The sequence below is a fragment of the Oncorhynchus mykiss genome, chromosome 23 (assembly GCF_013265735.2).
Source record: "Oncorhynchus mykiss isolate Arlee chromosome 23, USDA_OmykA_1.1, whole genome shotgun sequence".
In the NCBI taxonomy this organism is placed as follows: domain Eukaryota; kingdom Metazoa; phylum Chordata; class Actinopteri; order Salmoniformes; family Salmonidae; genus Oncorhynchus; species Oncorhynchus mykiss.
Genome location: NC_048587.1, coordinates 13,865,044 through 13,889,404, shown reverse-complemented (window position 1 = coordinate 13,889,404; position 24,361 = coordinate 13,865,044). Strand labels below are relative to the sequence as shown.

The window sequence follows — 24,361 nt, the reverse complement described above, 5'->3', positions numbered from 1 at the left end:
TTTCACAGCGTCATACAACTATATTTAATAAGACTTGCTTATTAGTACAGAAAAAGGGAAAAGGTGGGAACTACAACCTTGAAGCAGTAGTAGTAAGCATTAGCAGCATAGAGCTCCGTGTTTCTTTTATTAGTTATACTGCAAATTCAGACAAGCATAGGTCCAAGTCAACAATTTCAAAGCCTTGTCAAGATAGAACCAGTAATCAAACAAATAAGTATTACTTTGAAAAATTAATGAACACAACTTTTAAAAAGTAGTGATTTTGTCTGAGAAAAAAAAAAACTATTGAGCAAGTTAAATCTTTTTTTTTTAGATCACAAAATGAAGGGCCTACTGAGAACATTCATGAAGCGTTATGAAATTTCCTCCACCACACATGATTTCCATTTTATCCAAACTGTCCCTTTCAGTTGCACATAGTTTAATATTGCCAGGGTATAGTGTTTGCTTAACAAATAAATAAAATGTAATAAATACTTGGTGGTATAACTAATACTGACCCTTGGGAAAAAGCACTGGGTGAGTACGAGATTAAAGTTAATTAGTAGAACACTACCTGTACAAACTGGTAGAAAAGGCAAGCTAGAAATAACGTTCTCAGACCAGCATTTGCATTGGTGTTTTTTTCTGCTTATTGATGACAATACTATAGTACAGGAAGTGGTGATGTCACAACACTTCATATGGACCAATAGTCTATGGATATGAGGGCAAAAATCAGGTTAATGCCATCCCCGAAGAACGCACCACATAATGTTAGTGTATCTTGGCTCAAATTTAAATCTAAGGCCAGTTCGTACACACTAAACTGTGACTAAAGAAATCTAAGTGGTTTGGGGACAGAAAGAAAACATGTCAAAGATTTAGATGTATGACTCCTGTTATCAGGAATAAATTCCAACAAGTCACACCCTCCACTTAATTATACAGTTCATCTTAACATTTACATTCATTCTTAAATACAATCTCACTGGTGCACATAGCCACTTTTCAGGTTCCTACAGGGGTTTACCCACCATCTGAAACTAAAGGGAGGGTCATGTAACACGATTAACATTTTAAAAAAGGTATTAATGTGATGTTTCACATCAGTGGAAGTGTTGTGACATCTTGGCCATACAATGTTATTGACTATTACAAGGTGGGGTTATACCACAGTAGCAGAAGCAGTAGGAGTGGTAAGTAAGCATTGTCCAGCTTCCACAACATCACAACATACCACATTCTGCCTTTTCATTTTATTGCCCGTTCATTTGTTTTACATTGCCAATCACTTAACAATACCAACCGTAATAGTTCTTCCATTTCCCCCCTCCTTAAATCATCGTCACACTAATGTAAGCAACATCAGCGAGTTAACACATTAAGCTTTGCGTTTAAAAAATCTACACACTTAAGTAACAATATTAAAGGTTTTTCAGCTTCCAAAAATAAAATAAAGTGAACAAATGAAAACTTTTTTTTTAAGAATTAGCATCATAAAATGAATTTATTCCAAGTAAAAATATAAAATAATATTAAATGACATTGACCAGATATGAAAGTCTCCCCCAGAAATAACTATTAATGGTTGAGAAATAAGTCTGTAAAGAAAATATGAAATAAAAATACGTAAATGTTTAAATTATTTTCTTTTTTAGCAAAAATCTCTAAAAAATAATGAAAAATTTCTCAGTACAAAGGCTACATTACTACTGGAAGGTACTAGCATGTAGAGTAGGTAAATACACAGTAGAAAATGATTTTAGTGAATCACAATGCTTGCAATGAAAATAAATCTGCAATAAAGATTTGCCTCTTTCTTTTTTCATATATTTTTTTTTTTTTTTTTTTTACAAACAGTACAAACAGTATTGCACATTACAACAAAGAATCAAGGTTCTTAGCCTTAAAAAAAAAATGGGACTAATTCAAGTCTTGCGTGAATAGAAGGCTACCAGTCAATTGATGCACCTTGGGGGCTTTCGAAGAAGTTACAGTTGAAACACTTGTATCTCTTAATAATATATATATATTTTTTAAACATTCCTTTCTCTCCACGTCATCTGCTTAAAGTCTTTTTTTTAAACAATCTCAGGCTAACAAAATTAGGGTGTTGCTTTTACAAAACAAAATGAAACGCATACTTTTAGGAAACATAAAAAAGTTCTTAAAAAAATAACATGAACAGAAGATCTCTTTCACAATTCTGGTCAGCATAGTAAATGACTGATTATAAATATACAAAATAAGGGAAGTATCTTCAGTTCACCCGATAGACTTTTATTTATATAGAACAACAATTTTTAGGACTAATATTTTCCTTGGAACACTACCGCTCATGTTATGTTTGTCTTGGTGACACCGTGCTTCCACGGGTATAAGACCAGTGGGAAACTCACTCTAACCTCCTCTGTAATAAGGTAGACTCTGTACTTCAGCTAACTACGTCATTATATTAAAGTTAGAAAGCTCTAGCTCCTTCAGTTGTTTTTTCAAAAAATAAAATTTAAAATAAAAAGCAAATAAGCATGACAAAAATAAAATCAACCACCTGTTAAATCATCTCTGGCAGAATTAAATTAATATATATATATTTTTTTTATTTGAATAAACTTAGAAAATATCAATTTCTCTCCTAATATATTTCAAAATTGAGGTATTGCAAAAGATCATGTCAGTCAGAAAGCACACTTTTTGTTTTTCTCCCAACAAAAACAATTGCTGACTGTTAAACTGTCCAGATACAAAGAGTAGTGCATAACACGTCTATTATAGAGAAGGAACAAACATAGAAAACCCTTCTGGGCGGGGAAAGACATCTCACAAAAACACCCAGAATTCACTTAAATAGGGAGACTTATTATTACTCATGGTTAGCCTCTTTTTTTTGTTGTTGTAGACTTTTCTATCAATAAAAAAGTATCTTCGGTTTAGATTAGTTTACTTTTACAAAAAACAAACTAAATGGTTTGTCCTAAAGCAAACCGTTTTGCGACTAAAACCGAGAGAGAGGACGGCGGGGGTGCCAGCATGGGACAATCGCAACACACAGAAAAGGAGACGACACATCAACTCGCAATGTTGCAGGATCCAGACTGGATTGTCCACAAAACTGCTAAAAACCAGTGTAACAGCCCCAAACTCCACCGCTCAAACCCAAACCAACCCCAGCAGCCAATACTTTGTTTATTTGTCCTGCATTTATAACTACCCAATACCTCCCACCCCACCCATCCTATTCAACTGCACCCCATTCCATAGCCTTTTGATAAATAAAAAAAAATGTCCACCATTTTAGCAGGTCATTATTCTACTTCAAGCTTTGCAGGAAAATCTGGATAAATATGGTAAATCCCAGCTAGCACACAATGTTCTGGCAATGCTATCACAACCCCGTAGCCAGAGAACTTTATGTGCAGGCTGAGAAGGAGCTCAGTTTACTAAACCACAAGTCTCCAGTAGCTTCAATGTTCTGTCTGTCTTCTCATCACTGTCTCGTATGCCTTGTCACCACAACAGTACAAATGTTTCTAACTTGCACCTTTAAACCCACAGGCATAGCGCTTGATGCTTCGCACAGTATCATCTGTGGTCTCCGTATGTGTTGGTTCGTTTAAGTTGAACATATGTGAGCTCTTTGGTTTTTTTTGGGGGGGGGGACATGACCCTGTCAACAGTACAGACAGCAGTTCTGTGTTTCTCAGATTCAAGCTCACTTTAGTCTGCGCGTCATATGTTCTGTGTATTTGGGTCAAACTTTGTGTGCGTACTAGGTCTGTATATGTACATGTATGTATGTTTAAGAGAAAGAGAACCATCGGTGTAATGTGAGTGTGTGTGTGTGTGTGTGTGTGTATGAGAGAACGTATATATACACACGTGTGCATACACTAGTTCATGAAGTTTCACAGGACTTCTATGTCGGACGTTAACAACACTTAAAGCGAAATCACAGTTCTATAGGCATACTCAGACCCAACTATGTACGGTATAAAACTAACAGGAATCGCACAATTATATTAACAATCACTGCAACAAAAAAAAAGAGAAAAAAAAAAGTACTTCACCCACATCGTAGACAGTTTTAAATGATATATCCTACATCTACTTGGATTCAGGTTTAATATTAAGGTTTCGTCATCTGGTTATGTTAGCCACCTTGTGCAGAAGCAGCCTGCTCATACTGCCCCTGTGGCTGTTAACTTCTCACTGGGGGTGTTGGATTCTTTTACCAGTCTGTCTTCCTTGTTGAGTCCAGTTTCATGCTAGTTGTACGTACATCTATATGGGTGCTGTGCAAACATGGGCAGAATTGAATAGTAGACATGAGACTGAAATTCTATTGCATGCAGCAACCTGATTCAAAAGAACATGCAGTTAGGGGCGACTCCCCCTCCCCCCCACCCCACCCCACATCATACTAGGCATCGTAAGGGACGCCCCTCTCCCTATGATAGCCTGTCATCATCCTTAACACCAGGTGACATCATAGTTGTTATAACGCCCTAGCCTGAATAAAGTACTATTCAGCAGCATTACATCAACATAACACTAGAAAATAAAGTCCTAACAAAAATAAAGAACTACAAATCAAAAGCAAAACTAAATCTGATTGCGTCTTATGAGGTATTAATTTTACTATTTTCAGAGTCAAAATGGAGAGCAAATATAGCCATTTTTTTATTTTATTTTTTAAATCTGGTCTTCTATGGCCCAGACTACTGGATAAATGTATAGTCTTCCTACATCTTATGCCACCTATTTAGGTTTTCTGAATGCATGGATTTCATTTTTGCCTTTGGTAATATAAGGGGCGATATCCTAAAACATTTTTTAAATAAGTGCATGCTCCTTTCCCATAGAATTTAATTATCTTTATATGTTAGATAGATATATTTAAAACAAAAATATATATATACTTTTTAAATATATATGTACTGTAACTGTATAATCAGGAGACCCTGACCCACCAAGTCATGGAACAGGGGACTTGAACACAATATGTTTTTTGCTTACATCCCATATGTGTTTAGTGAGTTTTGAGCCAAAGTGCAAATTCTAAGCAGATAGACTTTTGCGATTCATTTTTTTCCCCCACCCTATTGTCATCATAAGGGTACACTGGACAATGAGTTCGTAATCAAGCAGTGTAGTTTGAAAATGAAAGACCCATGTATTTGTAGTTATCCTCTTCACTGATGTTGAGGTGGTGGGGAGGGGGTGCAGAGCAGGGGGGGGTGGGTGGGGTGTAGCGCTGTCCCGGTTAAGGGGGTTGAGGGGCTGTTGGGGGTGGGGCCGTGGGGCAGGGCTTATCCTCGACCCCCTCAGCTCCAGCGGAAGGACACATGTCGAGGGCGGTCGCCCCCCTCCTTCACCAGTGGCTTGTGGAACTCTCGGCCTGCCCGGGAGTGGATACTGGCCCAGCAGTACTCACAGTAGTACTGCAGGCAGGTGACGTTGGCACAGAAGAAAGGGGCAAACTTCCCCCCACAGCGCGCCCCCTGGCACTCGTCACACATCTGATCGTCCAGGACGTACGGCTTCACCTCCACCTGAAGGAAGGTCAGAGAAAGGAGACACTGGCTTATTATCTTCTTGGCGTGAGGTGTAGATTGAACTCAAACTTGAATCTCTATTGTCGGAATGTAAACAGAGTCCACATGCTTTATGCTAAATGTTTGACCAAGTGCAAGACATTGCCGAGTTCTGAAATGTATATTTCTGTTACATGTATTATTTGCCTGTTTAATGTCAACTGTGACATCCTAGAGGCTAAAAATATCAACTTCTCAAATACGTTTCTGTCTCTAGCTGTTCCTATTCTCCTCTCTATGGGTAAGGAAGGCACTGTAAAAGCAGATGTGGTGAATATTTCAAGAGCCAAAATGACTCATGTGTCCAAGTGTTGCACAACATTCTTCTGCCTGGTACTCTTTATGCACGGAAGCAGGTATACTTACACACACATGAAAATTTGGAGTCCGTTGACCGTTGCTGAGGGACAGACTATCCAATCTGTGTCTCCATGGAGATGACACACAGTGTGTGAGCAGGCCCTGGTTACATACAGTGATCCCTCCACTACAGCCTGACAGTGTAATGAAGGGTTCTCTTTAAACCCCCAGCCCTGGTAAGACTATGACTTGCAATGGCCAAAGCCAGAAACAGACTGGCAACCAGGCTCATTTTCATTTGGCACCAAACGGTAGGAAACGGACTGAAAAAGGGTACCTGAGCATGTCCAACGGCTCATTTTTGTTTTCCGTTGCAAAATGTTTTGCTATGGTGTGCCCTGATGAATACGGCCAATAAATACCAGTATCACCTCGGTGAGTACAACAATGAAGCTGTTCTTGAGGTACAGTAATTGAACCATTCTGACATATCATTAAGACAATACTAAGATGCCATTTACAGTTAACGGAATGATTGTGTTGCCAGACGGAACAGAATTACAACGTGCAAACAAAAGTGTTGTGGATGGACACCAGTGAACCACAAGAACGAACATTAACTAACCCTGAGAGAACTTGGGTGTGACGCGGTGGTGGTTGACGCGAAGGCAGGCAGAGAGGCTTCTCTGGGTAAAGCCCCCCCCCCCCCCACACTCCTACTGTTGGACACTGAATATAGCCCTGGGTCAGACAGTAGAGCCAACCCAGGGAAGTAGTCTGAATAAAGACACTGCCTGCTCAACCAGCCACTGGGGTTGGTTATTGGATTATGGCAGCACAGAGGGAGTGTGGAATGAGCAGCCCCCACTGAGACTAGCCTCTCTGGGCTGGCAGACGACCAGTCTTGGTTGGTCACGATAGGCCATGCTCTATAGGGCTAGCTCGCTCAAAACAACCCGGCCACGGCTAAAGTGAATATTCATGTATAAGGAAGTCCTATAATTAAACCTTCCCCACGTCTGGGACTTCAAATATCGGTCAGCCCTCCAGCAGCCGAAGGCCAGGGTGATTACACAGCCAACTCTATCCCACAGACCTAACCGGGGCTCCCTGTATTGTAGGCTGCGCCAAACTGTCGGTTGGATACCAGCATATAATGACAGCTCTTATGTATAGGGTCTTAATGAGAGTTAAAGAGTTCAGATCCACAGCAGCACACCATTGGGCTCCTGAATGGCGCAGTGGTCTAAGGCACCGCATCTCAGTGCAAGAGGCGTCACTGCCGTCCCTGGTTTGAATCCAGGCTGCATCACATCCGGCCGTGATTGGGAGTCCCACAGGGCGGCACACAATTGGACCGGTGTCGTCCGGGTTTGGCCGGGGTAGGCCGTCATTGTAAATAAGAATTGGTTCTCAACTGACTTGCCTAGTTAAATAAAAGAAATAAAATAAAATAAAATAAGAAAGCCTACACTAGGGCCTACTGGGAGGTTACACTAGGGTCGTGTTCATTCGGCACCAAACGGAAGAAAACTAACAAACAGGGAGGTACTACCTGGACTTGTCCAATGAGAAACACTCCTTTTTGTTCCCTGTTGCAAAACCGTTTCTTTTCCGTGCCCTATCGAACACAACCCAGTCAGTCAGTCATTCATCTGCTAAAGATATCTCCCTGTTATCCAACTTTTAGGGCCACTTCTGAAGCGCTATTGCTACGGAGACAGACATTATGAACACAGTGTTTGGTCTCACTCACCCGTTTGTCAATGTCGTTGTGCTGCAACTGAACAAATCGGGCGCTGATGGCGGCGATGTAGCTCTGCTGATTGGAGAAGGCCACACGGCCCGCCCCCTTGGGGTACTTGAGCTCCGGGTCAGTGTCAATGCCGGCGTAGCAGACACCCCCATACAGCCTGTCCATTATCATAGCTAGTTCCACTAGAGGACGAGAGAGAATGTTATGACCGCATGCCGTAATTTGTCGAATTAAAAATGTTTGCATATTTTTTTACGAGACAAGCAGAATGATGCGACTTGAATAACATTCTTTGCCAATAACATTGTCCTGAAAGTGTGCATTACAGTAGTCGTCTTTGACTGTTGATTTAACTAGGGTAGGCCACATAGCAGACAGCCAGTCAGTGATGTTGGTCCCAAGCACAGAAATGCTGAACCACCTAAAGAGCCTTGCATGAACTTTTGACATGACTGGCAGTTAGCGAACCGCCTGGAAACAAAGTGGATTTCTTTCTCACTGGCAAAACTGTATTGTTGATTACAGCCTGTAGAGACTACGGTCTACGCCAGTCGATCTTACACAGAAAATCCACCAACCTATCCACTGATCTACATCCGTTTTGACCAATCCCCTACCTGCGCGTAGAGGCCGGGGCACCCCCCCCACAAATATAGTCTTGCGGGGGTCCAGCGGTTGGGAGCCATCCATCACAAAGTCACTGTCACTCAGGTTCCAGGGGCGGATTTGGACCTGGAAAAAAGAAATGCATCATTAATGAAGTAATGTGTCTGACGTGAAATCCACACCCTTATACCCAACCGGAACCGAACTGCCTTGGTTATTTTCCTTCCAAGCCCAGTTAGAGCAACTATGGTGAATGTAGAACCAGACTGGCACAGTACAGGTCGGCTTGTCTCGGTTTAGCTCAGCTTAGTAGTGTGAAAACGGTATTACAGTACAGTACTGCGGTATTCACTGACTGGTTTGTCTTTGATAGTGGGGCTGGAGACACAAAGGTAAAGCTTCCCGTCCTCCTCGATGCAGGCGTCAATCAGGGCCTGGACAGAGGCCTCCTCTTGGAACAGCAAGAAGGCATAGCCTGGAAGAAGAGACAGAAGAGTTTTTAGACTAAAGAAAAAAAAATATATATCCTGTTCACAGTAAGTACACTGTGTACTGTCTAAAACCTGAACCACGGAAGACAGTACCTTCCAGCCTAAAAAAGCTCAAATCAAGTCTGTTCAGTTTCAGTACGAAAAAAAAAAGTACCCCGTGCAAAATGTATCAACCTAATACTCTCCAAATCATTTTGGAAAGTTACGGTGCGCAACGATTTCCTCCTGTGGGATGATGAGGTCTGGCTTTGCAGCAGAGAGAGATACAGAGAGAAAGGGAGGAGAGGGCTTGTCAGTGTGCATTGTTAAATCATCGATTATTGAACAGGTTGGAGAGGCGAGAGTTGGCCTCGGGTCAAGGCCATTCTGTCAGTTAGGGAGAGTTGGGAAGTTAACTAGGGTCATGCCTATTCCGTAATTGAGAGTATGGGAGTCAGCTAGTTTCACTCGAGGAGCAGTCGCATAGCGGTGTCCAATGGCCCTAATATCACACTATTCTTCTGGTATTAGCATTTGATATGGAAACAACACAGTATCAATTGTGTGAACAGAGTGAACAAAAGGTCATGAGAAAACACAACGGAACAAGAAAATGATGACACATTTAACGGTAGACAAAGTGTCACAGGAGTATTCTATTCAGTGGAATAGAGTACATTTGCAGCAACTAATAGGCCAGCACCGACCAGAGCCATACAAGTAGCATGCATCTCCACCTCTGATGCACAGGATTTGACATATCCTTAACTAGAGGGCCGTGATCATGTGAGCAAAACTGTGGAGCCACCAGGGACATGATGTGGGAACCTGAGCCACAAAGCAGAGCGGGCAGCAGAGTGGCGGGGTGGAGGGAGGGAAGCCGGGCCCACACGCAGACAGAACGTACATTTATGGTGCAGAAGGCTGGCAGAGGCGCCGCCTGCCGCTGCGTGTGCTTTCTTGTGTCAGCTGACTGTGACGGGGCTACTGCTTTTCAGGCGTATTTGCGGGACGCAGAGCGCCTGGCCGGGAACGGAGTGGCAATTAGGGGAACAGAGAAATGTGCAACTGTCACGGTTTACTCTCAGACATTCCTCAAAGGAACTGCTGCAGCAGGTGAAGAGGAGGAAAGATGAAAGAAACATACACTGACTCAGTACATCGTGAAAGTATGTATGTGTGTGTGTGTGTGCAAATGAAGGTGTGTGTGTGTGTCTGTGTGTGAGAGAGTCTGTGCAAATGAAGGTGTGTGTGTGTGTGTGTGTGTGTGTGTGTGTGTGTGTGTGTGTGTGTGTGTGAGAAAGAACGTATACACGAATGACAGTATATATATGTTCAAGTCCATGCATGTCACCACGAGGGCTGCATCAAGTATTTCCACTCCCCAGTCCTTTCGCCTTTCTCACTGAGCCCCGGCAGTGCTTAGTCATCATCATCACACACACACACACACACACCTGAGTGGAGCGTGTGTGTCTAGGGTCCTTCAGTGAGGTCACAACCAGCACTCGCTGTCCACCTCTCCAGCACAACCAGGCCCTTCAAAAGGGGACTTAGTGTCTCTGATGTCTCACACGCGTCAGTGACAGCATGTTCCTCCCAGGTTAGTACCCCCTTCTCTGGCCCCCGTCTGCCTGCGTCACAACAGATGAGTCCGTGTGCATCACACTCGCCATGAGCAAAAACAGGAGGCCCCAGAAGTCAATGCTGCTATATGTCAGCACAAGGCCATTTTCAGTACATCAGGAGGACTAAAAACAAGGCAACAGTAAACATGTCGTCCCCCACGAGTGATGCAGCGCCCCCGCTTGGGCCAATTGAGATATCCCGTGTGACTAATACGTTTCTGTTATCGTGTGTGACCCATTAAATTGACCAGATACTCAAGTGGCCACTAACAATTAAAAATACATGTCTTACAAAATGGAAGGCAGTTGGCCTGGGTACCAATCTCTAACTAATCCACTTCCTGTACTCCATGTCATGTGCCAAAAGACTATTTGGAAGTGGCAAGGAGTGGAATGTTAGCTGAAGAGACTGATACTCAGACTAGAAGGCAGTCGGAAGGAGGCGAGACCATTCTAGCCAATAAGAAGGCAGATACGAGTGTGACCAACAGGCACAACTCTGATATAAAGTGTTTTTTTCTCTCTCAGAGTTGCCGCGATGTCACGTCTAGTACACTAGTAACAAACTAAGCACTACAAAACTTATATTAGATTAAATAAGCCATTACATGATTTGTTAACCAAATTAACCAAACCAAATTCGACTCTCATTGACATTCAGAAAAACGCCACCTACAGATTTTGTGCCCAGTTATCACTCTCGCTTTGCCTCTTCCTCCCTAGTGTGACTCACACATTTCTGTTAATTACTACAGCTCCCGCCTTGGGCCAATCAGTGTCATTTTGTAAATGCCGGATCTTTATGGCATCATTCACCCCAGTTTTGTCAAAATCGTGCCGGTGCTGTCTGAGATATCGCGTGACTAACGTATGAACGGACGGAAACCGATCTGACCGATTTCATCGCAGGGGACAAAAACACAGGAGGTGGAACTTCAGCCATCACAAGACGTATCAATAAGTTGCGGGAAAAATGATTTGAAGACAGACATCTAAGGAAAAGGATTGCAAACAAGACACAAGGCCTATGATTCTCCATTAAGTGGACATTTCAAAGTACACACACCACCAGGTGGAATTGTTAATTTGCAGACTGGCAGTAGTGCAGCCTGGTTGCACACTTAACACTCATGTAGTAAATCATCCTGACCAATGAACCACATTTCCCAGGCCACAACCATAACACAACCACTAAATGACTAGTCCATCTGTGTGTCTCTGCTACTGACACCTCCTGGGCCCAACATGGGGAAAACCTAAGACAATCAGGATAATGGAAACAGGCTGGTGTGTGCCCAATGTGCTTCGTCATAACCTCAGAATAGAAAAACACATTAAATAAAGAGGGTGTCATCGGGTCGGGAATCATGTGGTTTAAGCACTGAGAGAGAGAGAGACTGCATGCAGCAGTCTTCAGAAACGACCGCGACAGCCAGAGGCCACAGTCAGGGAAAGGAACAGCGTGTTCTGTCCCGGAGCAAGAGTGTGTAAAATAGAGAGAGAGAAAGAGCGCGAGAAAGAGCGACAGACAAAGAGCGACACAAAGGGAGCGACAGAGAGAGAGCGACACAAAGGGAGAGAGAGCGCGCAAGCGACAGAGAGAAAGAGAATGGTGTGTGTATGGAGGAGAAAAATAGAGGAAGAGACGTTGGGGAAGGAAAATAGTGGGTTGGACGGTTGACTGGTAGCGTTAGGGGTTACACAGTTGAGGGAAGGGGCTAGCCTAGCCGAGCCGCTAAACGAAGGAGGCAGTTCTTGGCTTTCACAGTGAGTACACAGTGTTCACTTCCTTGTTAGAGTCAAAGCACCGTATAGGATTAACTTCGGTCACCTTTTAGCAACTGTAAGGATCACATTCAACAGGCGGAATAGGCACACACACACTTCGCCATTAGGAAGGGTGCCATCGTGTGCACTCGCACGGTCACACACCCGTGGTGGATTTAAAAGCATAGGATTGGTGTAAACATTAGGTGGGAGGGAAGTTCCACCATTGTTAATAAATCCATGTGAGAAAGTATGCAAGTGCACAGTTGAGAAGGAGAATCGGGCCAGACAGGCAGGCAAGCCTTCCGCAGTGCAGGGGCTTAGTAAACCAGAGGAGGAGGAGAGGGGAGCACAGATCTGCAGTGGCTCGTGCCTGAGATTTATAAAAGCTTTACTGCGGAGCTCCCGACTGCGCCAAGGGAGTAAAAGAAAACACACGGCCAGGCAGTGTTTTGGACTGTAAAGAATTCTGTTTACAGATAAAACGACAGGTACCTCATGGTCCTACGGCCAACAAAATGACCTCAGACACGAACAAACTCTTTCCCTCGCCGACGGCCAACACGGTGTCAAACAGGGCACACATGACCTCACAAACGAGCCACTCCAATTTCACACCTCGACTCAAAAACTTCCAAGACTACAAACGATGACCAATTTACCCAACAAACAGTGACTTGCACAGCGCATCCACTATGGCTCTCCAACTGAACTTCAGCCTAAAACTTCCCTCACAAATCAATAGCCACCAACATTTCAGTTTCCGAAAAAAGTTTAAACGATAACGTTTCAAGCGGTGAGACTCATTTCAAAGTATGGTTAACGTTTATGCGTCTGTTGATTTAATAGGGTGACAATTTATCAAGGCTAATGTTTCCTGATTCGGAAACTTGTTTTTTTCCAGATTTACAGCGCCAAGAGAGGGGTGCGGACTTCGACTCTGCAGACTGGTCTGGCCCGTATTTATAAAGCATCTCAGAGTAAGAGTTCTGATCTAGGAGCAGGTCCCCACTGTCTTATTTAGTACGCTCTGAAAGGCAAAACGGATCCTAGAGCTGGACCGACTGAGAACCTTTATGGATATGGGCCAGCGAGTCCCATCTGTGAAGGGTGGAGAGCAGACTCTGGCAAAGCTCCCTCACAGCTCATCATCAAAATCCTCACATAGAAAGCGGTCTCAATTGTCTCAACTGACCATGTCTGATACGTACAGCATATCCTAAAAACAGAAAGAAGGGGGAAGGACATGGAAGAGAAGAGAAACAGAAGCCAAGCTGCCCTAGCACTGCCTAGTGAAAGTCTACACAACCCTTACAATCTTCAGTTTCCTTAAATTCTACCTAAAAAAAAGGGACTAAATTAAGATTTTCTCCTACCAATCTACACAACCTATTCCACATTTTGAAAGTGAAAGTGTCTTCTTGAAAAACATTTTGAATAACAAACAAAAAAAAGTGTACCTTCTCAGATAAGTGATCATATTTGATGCAAACAAGATATTAATGTGCTGATACAGTGCCTTTAGAAAGTATTCACACCCCTTTTTTTCCATTTTTTGTTGTTGTGTTACAGTCTGAACTTAAAATTGATTAAATTGCCCCCCAAAAAATTGTCGCTTGCCTACACACAATATTCCATAATGTCAAAGTGGAATTATGTTTTTAGAAAAAAAAAAAAGACTAATTCATTAAAAATGAAAAGCTGAAATGTCTTGAGTTAATATGTATTCACCCCTTTGTTATGGCAAGCCTAAATACGTTCAGGAGTGAACATTTGCTTAACAAGTCACATAATAAGTTGTTTAACATTTTCTTATGACCCCACTCATCTCTGTACCCCAAGGTCCCGCAGTCAAGCAGTGAATTTTAAACACAGATTCAACCACCAGGGAGGTTTTCCAATACCTTGCAAAGAAGGGCAACTATTGGTCAATGGGTAAAAATAAAAAAGCAGACATTGAACATGGCTGTGACAGGAGAAAACAGAGTATGGATCAACAACATTGTAGCTACTCCACTATACAAACCTAATTGACTGAGTGAAAAGGAAGCCCGTACAGAATAAAACAATATTCCAAAACATGCATCCTGTTTGCAACAAGGGACTAAAGTAATACTGCCAAAAAATTGGGCAAGCAATTCACTTTTTTGTCCTGACTACAAAAGGTTAAGTTTGGGGCAAATCCAATACCACATATTAATGAGTACCACTTGCCATATTTTCAAGCACAGTGGTGGCTGCATCATGTTATGGGTATGCGTGTAATTGTTAAGGACTGGGGAGTTCTTCCAGGATAAAAAAAAAAAAAAAACAGAATGGAGCTAAGTACAGGCAAAATCCTGGAGGAAAACCTGGTTTAGTCTGCTTTCCATCAGGTACTTGGAGATTAATTCACCTTTCAGCAGGACAATAACCTAAAACACAAGGCCAAATCTACACTGGAGTTGCTTACCAAGAAGAAAGTGAATGTTCCTGAGTTGCAGAGTTACAGTTTTGACTTAAATCTACTTGAAAATCTATGGCAAGACCTGAAAATAGTTGTCTAGCAATGATCAACAACCGATTTAACTGAGCTTAAACAATTCTGAAGGAAGGATGGGGGGCAACTTCTTGAGGTGCTCAAGTTCAGAACAGTTGTCAGTCAAAACCCATACAGCGCTGTGAAGCGCAGAGCCAGAGTTCTGACGTCATGTTTAGCATGTTACTGTCAAGCCACTGTGTTCCAATTTAGATGTTTATCAGTGCCCAAATCGGCCATTTTCAACTTGTATACAGGTACAAGGGTTAAAGGGTACAGTAGCACAAAAAGCACCATCTATACAGAATATGGCAATAAATCAATATTATTCAATATGATGAAAACTAACTTTGCATAATACTGTAGTCTATACAGTGTACAAAACATTAAGAACACCTTCCTAATATTGAGTTGCACTCCCCCCTTTTCCATCAGAACAGCCTCAATTCATCAGGGCATGGACTATACAAGGTGTTGAAAGCGTTCCACAGGGATGCTGGCCCATGTTGATTCCAATGCTTCCCACAGTTGTGTCATGTTGGCTGGATGTCCTTTGGTTGGCGGACCATTCTTGATAACACACAGGAAACTGTTGAGCGTGAAAAACCCAGCAGCATTACAGACACAAACCAGTGTGCCTGGCACCTTCTACCATACCCTGTTCAAAGGCACTTCAATCTTTTGTCTTGCCCATTCACCCTCTGAATGGCACACATACACAATCCATGTCTCAATTGTCTTAAGGCTTAAAAATCCTTCTTTAAACCTGTCTCCTCCCCTTCATCAACAGCTTTCACCTGAAATCACCTGGTCAGTCTATCTCATGGAATGAGCAGGTGTTCATAATGTTTTGTAGACTGTGTATTTATACCCCAAACCATTGGTTTCCAAATATTTTATGAGTAGGCTTTCCTATTCTGTCTTTTTTTTAATACAATAAATCACTGTTGTTCCAATTAAGCCCAGTATACTCTTATTAAGCAGAGTTTGCAATGAAACACACGGGGACAGTGTGTTGATATCCCAATATTCAATGAGCATGAGCATAAATGTCTCTTGTTCAGATTTAAGTTGATGAATAAAAAAAACACACACAAAACTACAGTTGTGCACATTATGCATCTAGCCATTGTGCCTGTACCAAGACTGGAAACTATTAGGAACAATTAGAAACCTCAAGTCCCTTTGAGTGGACAAGGTAGTCGTTGATGCAGAGACAGAAGAATAACATCAGAGGGGAGGGATGTCAGGGTGATGATCGTACAGACCGCAGCTGGCTCCGTGTGAACTCCAATCCAGAGGTTCTTGTTTATTCCCGACGCTCTGTCGAAACGCAAATGCACCACACTTGTGATACGGTTTTGTATATCTTTGGAACTTTACTTTTATATAGGCAAGAAATAATATTTCTCATACAATTGGTGGACAAAAATGGCAACAAACGAGGGGCAAGGGGATAACTATTGGGCGACTTCTCATGCACTTTTGGGTGGGGGGTGGGGGGGTTGTCCTTGTTCATCAGTTTTTTTGTCCACCACTTGTACCTTTGTAAGACAGTAGAGAGGGAGATTTGAAATGGTCTTCAGATAGGCTTTAGGAAGACGAGTATAAATAATTAACAAGAATAGCAGTACAGCAAATGTGAATCACCTTTCAGATAATGAATTGAAAGTTGTGTGTGTTACAGTCTGTGTGCATGGCTTCTTATCCAAAGGGCCAGTGTGTGTTACAGTCTGTGTGCATGGCTTCTTATCCAGAGGGCCAGTGTGTGTTACAGTCTGTGTGCATGGCTTCTTATCCAGAGGGCCAGTGTGTGTTACAGTCTGTGTGCATGGCTTCTTATCCAGAGGGCCAGTGTGTGTTACAGTCTGTGTGCATGGCTTCTTATCCAGAGGGCCAGTGTGTGTTACAGTTTGTGTGCATGGCTTCTTATCCAGAGGGCCAGTGTGTGTTACAGTCTGTGTGCATGGCTTCTTATCCAGAGGGCCAGTGTGTGTTACAGTCTGTGTGCATGATTTCTTATCCAGAGGGCCAGTGTGTGTTACAGTCTGTGTGCATGATTTCTTATCCAGAGGGCCAGTGTGTGTTACAGTCTGTGTGCATAGCTTCTTATCCAGAGGGCCAGTGTGTGTTACAGTCTGTGTGCATAGCTTCTTATCCAGAGGGCCAGTGTGTGTTACAGTCTGTGTGCATAGCTTCTTATCCAGAGGGCCAGTGTGTGTTACAGTCTGTGTGCATAGCTTCTTTTCCACAGAGGGCTGGTGTTGGTGCAGGGTTTTGTTCTAACCAAGCAGTAACACACCTGATTAAGGTCTTGATTAAAGTCTACGATTAGTTGAGCCAGGCGTGTACTGGTTGTCAACGAACAGAAGCCTAAGTCCACATAGATATCCAAATAGATCTCCACATAGATCTTATGTTATTTCATGATGAATAGTAATGATCAGTTTAACTTCAGGGGTGATTCATATAATACAATTTTACATAAGAAATGTCAGTTTGTAAGTTTTGAATATTTGGAAATGAATAAAAATGTATTGTTTAACAGGGGTGGGGGGGGGGGGGGTATTTGGAACACCTATGGGCTTAAGGTCCGGACTTTTTACTTTTTATCAAATATTTAAATGTCTATCAAATATAGAAATGTCTAAACTTAGATTTGGGGGTTGGCTTAATAAGTACACTTACCCTAATCCATTTTTAGATAACATTTGTAAGGCAGCAAAATGTAAAGATATGCCACCCCCCCATTTACGAAAATGGTTTGCTCCTACAGACAGTGAGTCATGTGGCCGTGGCTCGCTCCATAAAGCAGGCAGACATCGAGGCATTCAGTTACTGTTCGATTGAATGTTAGAATGGGTAAAACTAATGACCTAAGCGACTGAGTGTGGTATGATCGTCGGTGCCAGGCACCCCGGTTCGAATATCTCAGAAAGGCCGGCCTCCTGGGCTTTTCACGCACGACAGTGTCTAGGGTTTACAGAGAATGGTGCGACAAACAAAAAACATACAGTCAGTGGCAGTCCTGTGGGCGAAAACAGCTCGTTGATGAGAGGTCGAAGGAGAATAGCAAGAATTGAGCAAGCTAACAGGCAGGCCACAACCAGGCAAATAACGACGCAGTACAACAGTGGTGTTCAGAACGGCATCTCGGGAACACACAACTCGCCAGTCCTTGTCACGGATAGGCTATTGCAACAGACCACACCGGGTTCCACACCAATCAGCTAAAAATAAGAAGGGCACGTGATCACCATCACTGGACAACTGAGGAGTGAAAAAAAACATTGCCTGGTCCGACGAATCCCGGTTCCTGTTGCGTCAGGATTTGGTGTAAGCAGCATGAGTCCACGGCCCCATCCTGCCTGGTGTCAACAGTACAGGCTGGTGGCGGGCTGTACCTAATAAACTGGCCACCGAGTCTATATCCTAATCAAATCAAATATATTGGTCACATACACGAGTTTAGCATATGTGGGTGTAGCGAAATGCTTGAGCCTCTAGCTTCGACAGGGCAGTAATATCTAACAGCTTCACAACATATAACCAAAATACCCGTACATCTAAGTAAGGAATGGATTAAGAATACATATGTCAGAGCGGCATTGGACTAAGATAAGGTGGCATGGTATAGAATACAGTATATACATATGAGATGGGTGATACGATATTTACACACAATTAAAGTGACTAAGATACCGTAGAAGAATATAGAGCACAGTTTATTCAAGTGGCTAGTGTTTAATTTCCTTAGAGTAGTCAGTGATTCCTAATCTATGTCTATAGGTAGCTGCCTCTGATGAGCACATGTTGGCTGTTTAACAGTCTGATGGCCTTGAGACAGAAGCCGTTTTCCAGTCTCTCTGTCCCAGCTTTGATGCACCTGTACTGACCTCACCTTCTGGATGATAGCGCAACGCTCTCCAGAGGGTGGTGCAGTCTCCCCAACGCATTACCGGGGCAAACTTCCCGCCCTCCTGGACACCTACAGCATCCAATGTCACAGGAAGGCCAAAACTATCATCAAGGACATCAACCACCCGAGCCACTGCCTGTGGCAGGCGATGCCGTAACAGGCGATGATACAGCCCGACAGGATGCTCTCAATTGTGCGTCTGTAAAAGTTGAGGGTTTTAGGTGACAAGCCAAATTTCTTTAGCCTCCTGAGGTTGAAGAGGCGCTGTTGCGCCTTTTTCACCACACTGTCTGTGTGGGTGCACCATTTCAGTTTGCCAGCGATGTGTACACCGAGGAACTTGAAGCTTTCCACTGCGGTCCCATCAATGTGGATAGGGGGGTGCTCCCTCTGCTGTTTCCTGGTGTCCAAAAACATATCCTTGGTTTTTTTTACGTTGAGTGAGAGGTTGTTTTCCCTGGTTAAATGCGGTGGTTCGCACTTTCAGTTTTGCGCCAATGCTCCCATCTATCCACTGTTTCTGGTTGGAGTAGGTTTTAATAGTCACAGTGGGTACAACATCTCCTATGCACTTCCTGATAAACTCATTCACCATTACGGTATATGTGTTATTTTCTGAAGCTACTATGAACATATCCCAGTCCGCGTGATCAAAATAATCTTGAAGCGTGGGTTCCTATTGGTCAGACCAATGATAGAAAGAGGGAGGGGAAGAGATATGGAAGAGAAAATGGGTGAAGAGAGAGAAACCAGACCAACCACTAAGAGCTCGAACTCTGTCACTGAAAGTAAATAAAATGCACTGCTGACAGGAGCTTACATGATGAGAGGAAGGAGGGAGGGAGTGAGGGAGGAAAGAAATTAGGGAGGGGGAGAGAGAGAGACAAATATCTGCTTTCCTAAAACAAATAGGCAGGGGAGCGTGACGAGAGCACAGGCAGCTGAGACCAGAGGAGGTGAAACAAAGCTTCACTAATCATCTCAATTTGTGAAGAATCACTCGATGCATCCCCCACACACCTTCTCTGTACCATGAGTAAAGAGAGTTAAACCAACCTTAGGGGCGAGGGCACTGCCAATGGGGCTCCGGTGGCATCATTAGAGTGGCCTGTGTGTCAGACCCCTGCCTCCTAAGCCCGCCTATGTGCACCTCACCCCCCTGTAACATGGATAAGCTCCCAGCATCCAGGCTCTGACACAGACACATTATCCTAAAAGCAGCCACTCTAAACCCCAAAGGAGCCCCCTCCCCTTCCAGGCTCATCGCTACTGCCGTGCGGAGCAGACAGAAATAACTTCAGTGGTGTTTGGAGCTCGTCACCGTTGGTGACGCCTGGGACTGCAGGGCTCAATGAGCAGTTGTGAGCAGCACCACCGCCATGGCAACCTCACCGGTCAGTGACATCATCCGGCCGACAGACAGACACAGGCAGGCTGAGAGAATGGGACTAAGCCCGACATGGGACACATGTACTAGGAAGTATAGGAACAGTGCAGTGGCCCGTGAATGGACCTCAGGCCTGTCCATCAGGGTTAACTACCTATCTGGCCCCGGGCTTGCAACTGATCCCAGTTCAGCCCGTAGATAGACAGTGCCCTGCCCTTCGCGTGGCCTGGGAGCCACAACATGAGTTATCCTCATCTTCCAAACCAAAAAGAAGAGTTTCATAATTGTACAGAGACACATAACTGCTCTTTTTAATGTGGCATAAGACGGAACAAAATGACTACCATCTTCCATTAGGTCAGCTTGGAACCACTTTTAATACGGGGAGAGATTGATGACCACTTGATGGGAATAGCACATCTGCGAAGCACCCGTTACAGCGCATGAAAGGATAGGATACACACACGTGCACACACACACACAAAGAAGCACACGTGCAGAACCTCACACATCTCCTGCTAAGAACTTCGCCACTAACTCTTTCAACCACTACAACGTGCAGAGTTCAAACCGCATAATTAGGAAGATGGTGTAAACAAGGGATTTCAGCCATTCTCACATGGCATCTGTGTTTTCAAAAGGGAGATACGTACGTGGCCCAATGCTACATTACAACATCAATACACATGGGCGAGTACAACACGAGGTGGTGGTTTCCTTGTGGCTAACCAAGTCTTCCCTCCCTCCCTTACAAGGAATCCTACGGGCCTCAAGCGTAACTCATTCCCCTAAAAGGATGCTGCATTTTCCCCCTCCTGAGCTTTGGAATAGAGAGCCGAGGACTATTGAAAATAAAAGCCGATCATCCCCCCCCAAAAAATGGGAAATTGAAAATGCGAGAGGGAAGAAACTGGCAGTTTTCACAGCTGCAGCATATTACCATCGGCCTAAGGAATGTCAGCTATTTCTGCTTTAATAGTTTCTCTAATATGACACAGAGAAGTGTCTGTGTGTGTGATGGGCCGCGGAGTGATGTGATACAGGCACAGGGCCTGAAAGGAAGGGCCTTCTCCGCTATGGTCACCTATCCAAATGAAACTGAAGAGGGAAGGGGGGCCAGGAGAAAGCCTTTGCACTCTCCAGGTATTAAACAGAAAAACACTGCGCTCTGGGCCCTTCAGTAGCCTGTGGTTCAAGACCAGAGTTGGGCTCTGTGTGTGTGTGTGTGTGTGTGTGTTTCTATCCCTGAGATAGCAGTAGGGCGCCATATTAATAAACAGATGCCCCGAGACGCCCTGACCCTGGAATTCTGGGTAACGTAACCCTTCGCAAACAACCTTTGCCTTAGCAGCGCAGCATGATCTCCCTGAGACAGTGACTGAACAATAACACCTTTTACTGTGGACTGAGGTCTGTTATTTTACAGACTGGTGTGGCGAAGGCGAAACTCTTCTTACCTTTAGGTGGAAAGTAGGACTTGCTCTCGGCTTTGTGGGGCCAATCCACCACCAGGTGTCCATAGCGACGGAAGCTGTTGGTGATCTCATCTACAGGAAAAAGATGAATGAAGACAACACGTCAACGCAGTCATAGCGCACTCTCCCACGGAAACCATTTGTCTACAAGCAGGCTGCCGACAACAACAAAAATGTGTCTGTCTACCCCTCACTGTGTGCTATCAACAAAACCCAGGAAAATAATGTATTGTTGCTTGTTTTCCAAAATGCTGTCCACTAGTCTACTGCATTAAACACGTCTTCACACTCCAGGCCAGACAGCTTCTGTTCTCACTAGGGTCATTGTACTGTGGAAACTCAGAAATATTCCAAGAGGTCATGGGCACGCATTGTTCACAAACTCTTTGTGTGTGTTGTGTTCTCTATGTGTGTACTAGTATGTGTATGTATGTGTGTGTTTTGTGCAAGTGTTGTGTTCTGTGTGTGTTTAAGTGTGTGTGTGTGTGTGCGTGTCTCATGAAAGCCACATTGGGAATCTGGAATGGTGACACTGCTCATAGTCCTACCACGCAGTCAGGCCCTCTTCACACTTTGTGGGATAACACACTATCACATCTGCTGCCAGACTGACTGCCAGCTCACTGCCTCAAACCCACAGAACATAACCAGTCAGTCCACAGTCCCAGAGAACCAGCTTCATGACAGACAGCGGCATCATACAGACACAGAACCAGCCCTTTAGCCCACTGAGCCAGAAGGGCTACCAGCATCTGTAGACCCACATCTGGCACTATCCTAAACCCTACATGTACTCATCTGATTAACGTGCCATGCAGTTGATGGACGTTCTGTGAGGATACATAGTGATTGTACAGTAAAGTGAAGATCTGTTTGTGCGGTCTTGCCAACTTCCATGGTCACTGACATGACAAACACTGACCACAAGGGCTGGCAAGACAACCCAAACAGATCTGGGACACAGGCTAGTGCCACTGCCACCCGTCCGTACCTTCATCTATGTCAGGGGGAAGGCCTCCGACGAACACCTTCCTGGAGTAGCGCTCCATCCTCTCGCCGTTTTGACAGCGCGTGGGCGAGTTCAACCCCGGGGTCAGAGAGGGGTCACCGTGCCCGTCGTCCAGGAAACCGTCCTCGAACGGAAAGAGTGAAGAGCGACCTGGAAAGAGAGAGGTGGGAGGGGAAATAGAGAGAGGGGACCAGCAAGAGTAACAGGCAGAAGATGGGAAAATAGAAGGGCACAGAACGGAAGAGGAGAAGACAGGGAGGACATGAAGAGAAAGGAAGAGAAACATGTTATTAAAACAGGTGACAATAGCCTCCTTAGAGGGGAAGGTCAAAGCACCATCATGCTTCTTCATGAGTTATATTTCTTCAAAACCTTGTGGGCCCGCCCTCCTCCACCCTCGAGTCCATCCAGTTTGGTCCAATTACAAACCAACACAGGGTCTTCATAGCCTTCTTACACCAGATGGACCCTTGTTTCCGCGGGCCATAGGAACAAAGGGATGGAGGGCATTTGCCACAGCAGTTGATTACCTATTACAAATGTGAGCACATAGAGGACTGTGTACTGACCATAGAGATCATATCATTTTGCTATGCGTTTCTGTTCTAATTCCATGGCACTGACTGAGTGGTGCTGCAGGCAACGTCTACAGCCTCAGATACGCGTAGGCTACTTTAAATAGAGTTGTATTTACCATGCCAGCAGGTACAAGGCGATAGTCTCTTTCTATGTAAGTGCACAACAGTGGTAAATGGCGATGGAGGCCTCCCCCTTTATTAGCTGTACTGACTTGAAGATGACAACTGCACGATTTGCTGATCGCTGAGTCATAAGCTCCGTCGACATGTGGACGAATGTGCTGCCAACAGCCAGACTTAAAAAAGTACTACAATTCTTACACACACACACAATACAAGCATTGCAACAAACGTTGCATATGTTACCGGGGTTCCTCACTGAGTAAAGGTATGAATTAGTTGAACACTCCAAAAGTCAGAGAAGAGTATGTCCGCAGCACCCATTTCAGCCATTCAGGACATAAACAGTTTGAGTCACTGTACTTTCCTCAATGTTTTTATGGTCTAGACTTAAACATTTTGGCCCAAATCCAAATGGACTTCCTCCGGAACTGTCCATAATATATGGAGGGTCTATACTTGAGAATTCATGAATAATCCACAAGCAGCAGCCAATGCAGTTGCCTATAGCGATATACAGGAGCAGCACAATGACTCAGAATATTAAAAGAGAAAACAAAGTTGCATTAAGAAAAATGGAGGAGAAAAAAAAGTTCAAGATACTAAAATGATCCGCCTCTCGACGTTTAAAGAAATGTAATGACGTTAAAACAAAAAGACGTGTACAAATGAATAGGATTTCATCCAATCACGGCACAGATGGAGGCAGATTATGTGACATTCCACTAGAACCCGGTAGCCTTGGAGAGAGAGAGAGAGACGCCAGTACGGAGAGAGAGCCAAGCAATTGCGCTCGTGCCTCCCGTTCATTTTAGCAAGCAGAAAGAGTAGAACTCCACACGTTACCTCTTCTGCGGCCATAGCTCCTGGCTGCTTGTGAACAGCGGAAGAGGGAGGGGTGGGGGGGAGAGAGAGACAGAGGGGTATGGAAAGGAGAGGGAGAGAGACAGAGACATGGGTTTCGTGGAAAGACAACCAGGCAGAACATCACCAAGGCAACAGTGACACCACAGACGCAGACAGCCACACCTAATCATCAGCGATGGAGGTAGACAAGGAGTCATTATGGGTTGGCTGGCAGTATCCCACAGGAAGCCTGCTGCGCCTACTGTACCTGAGCCGGGCTAGACTAGACTAGACTAGAGGATAATGGGCGAGGTTATAATAGGCCTAACTACTCTGAAATAGTCACCTGCAATAACAAGACCCTATAACCCAGGTTATAATCTCAGGCAAGAAACACGGACTA

General features: G+C 44.1%; 1 protein-coding gene across 6 annotated transcripts in view; it reads right to left on the bottom strand.

Moving 5' to 3' along the window:
• The window catches only part of cpeb3 (cytoplasmic polyadenylation element binding protein 3), a 65,162-nt gene continuing 40,801 nt past the window's right edge, over nucleotides 1–24,361 (bottom strand). For 4 of the 6 annotated variants that reach the window (XM_036959923.1, XM_021580234.2, XM_036959925.1 and 1 more), the window contains exons 5-11: nucleotides 23,959–23,982; nucleotides 22,397–22,564; nucleotides 21,388–21,477; nucleotides 8,598–8,716; nucleotides 8,253–8,367; nucleotides 7,636–7,817; nucleotides 1–5,537 (exon numbers count right to left, since the gene is read on the bottom strand). In XM_036959923.1, the coding sequence (XP_036815818.1) occupies nucleotides 5,310–5,537; nucleotides 7,636–7,817; nucleotides 8,253–8,367; nucleotides 8,598–8,716; nucleotides 21,388–21,477; nucleotides 22,397–22,564; nucleotides 23,959–23,982 (926 nt within the window). In that variant the 3' untranslated portion in view covers nucleotides 1–5,309. The remainder of the gene's footprint in view (nucleotides 5,538–7,635; nucleotides 7,818–8,252; nucleotides 8,368–8,597; nucleotides 8,717–21,387; nucleotides 21,478–22,396; nucleotides 22,565–23,958; nucleotides 23,983–24,361) is intronic. The other 2 variants (XM_036959924.1, XM_021580236.2) reach the window with 1 other exon arrangement.